At 34.5% G+C, this 4,599-nt stretch overlaps 1 protein-coding gene across 1 annotated transcript in view; it reads right to left on the bottom strand.

Moving 5' to 3' along the window:
• Nucleotides 1-944: 944 nt before the first annotated feature.
• The window catches only part of LOC125044252 (DNA-(apurinic or apyrimidinic site) endonuclease-like), a 4,838-nt gene continuing 1,183 nt past the window's right edge, over nucleotides 945-4,599 (bottom strand). Inside the window, exons 2-7 of the mRNA XM_047640805.1 lie at nucleotides 4,363-4,503; nucleotides 4,096-4,225; nucleotides 3,481-3,624; nucleotides 2,777-2,920; nucleotides 2,333-2,513; nucleotides 945-1,784 (exon numbers count right to left, since the gene is read on the bottom strand). Coding sequence (XP_047496761.1) covers nucleotides 1,667-1,784; nucleotides 2,333-2,513; nucleotides 2,777-2,920; nucleotides 3,481-3,624; nucleotides 4,096-4,225; nucleotides 4,363-4,503 — 858 coding nt within the window. The 3' untranslated portion in view covers nucleotides 945-1,666. The remainder of the gene's footprint in view (nucleotides 1,785-2,332; nucleotides 2,514-2,776; nucleotides 2,921-3,480; nucleotides 3,625-4,095; nucleotides 4,226-4,362; nucleotides 4,504-4,599) is intronic.

Here is a 4,599-nt window from a genome sequence, read left to right as displayed (position 1 = left end):
GTAGAAGTGCGGGGACGTGTGGAGGAGGGAGTAGTGTTGAGGGGGGTAGTGTTACAGGGAGGTGGGCAATAAGGTTGTAAGGTAGTAATAAGGGGAGATGGGATTGTTGATGAAGAAGGTTGTGGGAGTAAAGGTGTTGAAGTTGAGCATGTTGGGAGAGTAGAAATGTCTCCTGGGGGTTGGTTGTTGATTAGGGTTGATACTGTACTAGTATGCATTGATGATGGGGGAGTTGTTGCAGTGTTCGGAGCCGTGGTCAAAGGAGAGCTGGGATTGGGGCTATTTGATAAAGGTGCAAGTATTGAGGGTTGGATGGGGTTCTGCAGGGATGGGGTTACCATATAGATCAGTTAGATTTGATAATGCTATAGCTTGGTTTTCAGATGTTACTGTGACAAGACGGTCGGGTCACTATGGAAAGAGATTTTGCCTACTTGTTTTTGGAGACATTGCTGGAAATGAAGGGTGTTGTCAGAGTAGGGAGCTGTGGGAGGGATCACGAAAAACATGTAAAATTAGATGAGTCGAGGGCTGAGTTCCAAGGTTGGGGAGTTCCCCAGTATTGGGTCCCAGTCTCCACCTCTTCAGCCCCCCCACAACAACAACGGGAAAGTGATCATTAAAAGGGTTGAGAAATGTCTCCTGCACAAAGCCTAATTTATGTATACTGAAGATGAATTATTTTGAATGGCCCAAAGCAGCTCTAAAGAGAAATATAGTCAGTATTTATAAAGTACTTAAGTTTTATCCCTTTCCTGAAAGACATTGTTCATAGTTGTTTTAATAAGAAATTAGCTCTTTTCACAAGTAAAATATAGCACATAATGGTCAAAATTATTGTAGCAAATACTCTGATGATCCTATCTTGTTGGACTGAATATTTATCCTATATGGTTAATATCTATTCAGAGTCTGTCCATTTAAAAGGTCATAAAACATTCATCTGTACTTCTACATTTATTACAGTGTGATGCTGCATTAATACTATGACACACTCACTTAACATGAACAATTCTTGTTACGACTTGTAACCTTGAGAAATTCAGGTAAAATCAACACTGTCTACAACTTCACATTCCCTGGACAGTGACTTATACTTTAAATTAGAAAAATCAGTCAATGATCCTAAAATTTATGATAAGAAAATAAGGAATCTGCGCCATACATTTTGGTAACCAAATATTTTGAAAACCTTTCCAAGAACTAAAAATTCTAGATCAATTTCTTCTGTGACTTCCATTTGGTTATATATGTTTGTATATAATTTAAGGAAGAAAATAACAGTTATTTTAAAAACACTTCACAGACATACAAAAATAACAAAAATATAATTTCTCTTAAGACAAAGAGGAACATCACAAACACAAACTTGCAAACACTTGAAAAGGTATATTCATACATTATTGTTTACATACTTATTACAGTATATTCATGGCTTATGTATAACTTGCTATTTTTTGTTGACTTTATATCATATAAATATCTACAATTCCTTGGTACAAAATCTTGTACTTGTAGTTAACCCTACAAATATACAACAAAATCACACTTTACATTGGAAAAACATCACTCAAGTCTTATTAAGAAACAACAGATGACATGGTAGAAAAAAATGGAATGAACAAGACAAACGCTATGCAGCTCTCTGGATATAGACATGTATCGATCACATATGCATCAGAAGCGTGATGGGGCAGTGGTCGGAGCCATAAAGGGACGTGCGGATTAAGTTATCACACAGCTGAGGCACCAGTCTCTCGGATATGACAAAGTAATCAAGTCTCCTGAAACACACAAAAAAAATATATAGTGTACAGAACAGTATCTTACATTTCTTCATATAAAAAGAAGGCTTCTTGAAAGGATTCTTTCCTTTTTAATGAATCTAAACCTTAATACAGCTGGAGAGAACATAAACAAAATTTAACATGATGCCAGGGATGGCATGTGCAGACATACCATGCCCACTGAGTTTATTTCATTAATTGGCTTTACACATAGATGGTTCTACAAATTACATATATCCACAAGTACTTATTAACAAACCTACCTACCTCACCTGTTTACTGTTTTACTTTATTTTCTTTTGTTTTATACTACTATTATTAAGGTTAATATTATAGCAATTATAATGTCCATAATAATATCAAAAGCATCAATATTGAATAGTAAAAAAAGGGGGAAATCAGGTGAGTTCGCGAGTTCTACTGTCACATTCCTTAGTGGCTGAGTACCTGTGGAGACATCTATGTGTAGAGACATTTCATGAGAAAACAATGTGAACAGTACGTTTTCCTACCAGCATGGGGATAAGAAATGACTGTAAACTTACCATCCGATGTTTCTAGCCCTGCAATTCATCATGTATGTCCAGAATGTGTACTGTTTTTCTTTATCAGGGTATAAATGCCTGAATGAATCTACAAAGCCAGCATTTAACAGCTCTGTAAAGCCATCTCTCTCCTCTTGGGTAAAGCCAGCATTCTTTTTATTTCCCTTTGGATTGGCCAGATCTGCAATAGACAACAAAGACATATATATAGGGATGCTTGCAGTTTTTTATTGAATATTAAAAATATATCTAAAATACTAATATACTACGTATCAACCAATAAATCATTTAACATTTCTAATTACAACACAAGATATGGACGGCAAGGTAATTCAATTTCACAAATGGTACTGCCTCATTTGAGGCAATCTCTCAAATTGGAAAAAGGCAAGACAGTCCAACTAAATCTTATTTTCTTGCATTTTCACCATGTGCTGAACTTACCAATCTCTTTGTGGGCAACATTGAGATCTCCACACAAGATAACTGGCTTCTTTTCATCAAGCTCCTTCAGGTACTTGCGGAACTTTGGATCCCAATCCATTCTCTTATCAAGCGTCATCAGACCCTTCCCAGCATTCGGCACATCTATTGAGAAATGACATTAATACAATAGCATTAACAGAAGGGTTGAGATTTAAAGTCTCATCTTTTTCTTTCTGGAAGGAAAAAAAAAAAAAAGGAAGAGAAAAGTAAAAACAAGGAATGTCTCTTTACAATATGAAACCATCATAAAAGGTAGCACTTTAATAGGATGATGCCATCTAGAGCAACAGGTTAGAAATATATATTATTTTTGCCATTATCTGCAGAGTTCACATGAACTTTACCATATAATTTTAAACCAAATTGCAGATTCTCTTCTTAAACTTGGCATAATATCACTTACTACTAAAAATACAAGATTAATAAGTTACCAAAAATTTACCTACTTAAATCATTGCAGAGGGCTAAATGAATGAGTAAATATTAATATACTCTGAAACAAAAAAAATTATATAAATTATATTGCCTACACAACAAACATGTACAGCAAGTTTTCAAAGAATTACAAAATGGTATAGGCTTACTTTACAATGAAAAGATTTCCTGGTTCAGTTACATACTATCAGCTTATATAATCAAAGAATTCACTATTCCATACTTACAGGAAGTGACAAGATAAAACTTCTCATATTCTGCTGTAATGCAACGGCCTTCATCATCATGTTCCTTATCATCAAACCCATATTTAACAGACACTGGTTCTTCTTTTGAGTAGAGTGCCACACCTGAGTAACCTTCAGTTTTTGCTGCAAAGAATCAAGTCTAAATCAGCTTAGGTATATTTTGTCGTTTTCACAAATATAAAAAATACTAGATAATATAACCTTGCAACCACACCTTTTTCCCCTAGCAACAAAAATGAGGGCCAAAATACTAGTAGAGTAGGCAAGGTTTAAAAGATGAAATTCAGTGAAGTTTCACTGGGACTCATGACCAGCTGTATCACTTCACGATTCATAATGATCAATATTGTTAAAAATTAATAGATAATGACAGGTCTCACAATTTTTAAAAACAACAACAAAGAAGCAGGTAAAAAAATTAAGTGCAATTCCCAAAAGTGATCTGTTATATAGTTTGATACATTTGCCAGGAATGGTGTGTACAATCAAGTTCTATAATAACTTGCTTTTTCCTCATGAACTGAAAGTAGTATAACTGATATAAAAAAATAATAGTCTTCAAATGAAACTCAAAAGCACAAAGAGAGTGCTAACCTTCTACAAAATAGCTTTTGTATCCTTTGACATTTTTTAGTTCATCAGGAAGCTTCTTCTCTGAACACTTTGTCTCCTGTAGACACAATATATCTGGGTCTTCCAATTCAAGCACTGACATGCCATCTTTCTGAAAGAATAAAAAAAATAATAAATTCTCTACATCAACTATAAGTATTATATAATAAATACAACTTATAAATACCAAAACAGTAATGAGTGACTTTTAGGGATAAATACCACTATTTCTATTCCTAAAACACTAACCTTTAACCATGCACGGACTCCATCCACATTCCATGACACGATCTTCAGGTTCCATGGTTCGCCATCCTTTGACTTGGCATCAGATTCGAAGTCCTCCTTCTTAGCTTTTTTGTTTTCGCTTTGCTTTGGTGCATCATCAGTCTGAAATAAACCATACACTTTAACAAACAGTACATAACAAAATATTTAGACAAGTGGTGAAAACATATACAACACTAAACTATAATTTTGAATTAA

The sequence above is a fragment of the Penaeus chinensis genome, chromosome 35 (genome assembly GCF_019202785.1).
Source record: "Penaeus chinensis breed Huanghai No. 1 chromosome 35, ASM1920278v2, whole genome shotgun sequence".
NCBI classification, from domain to species: Eukaryota; Metazoa; Arthropoda; class Malacostraca; order Decapoda; family Penaeidae; genus Penaeus; species Penaeus chinensis.
This window is presented reverse-complemented; position numbering and strand designations above follow the sequence as displayed.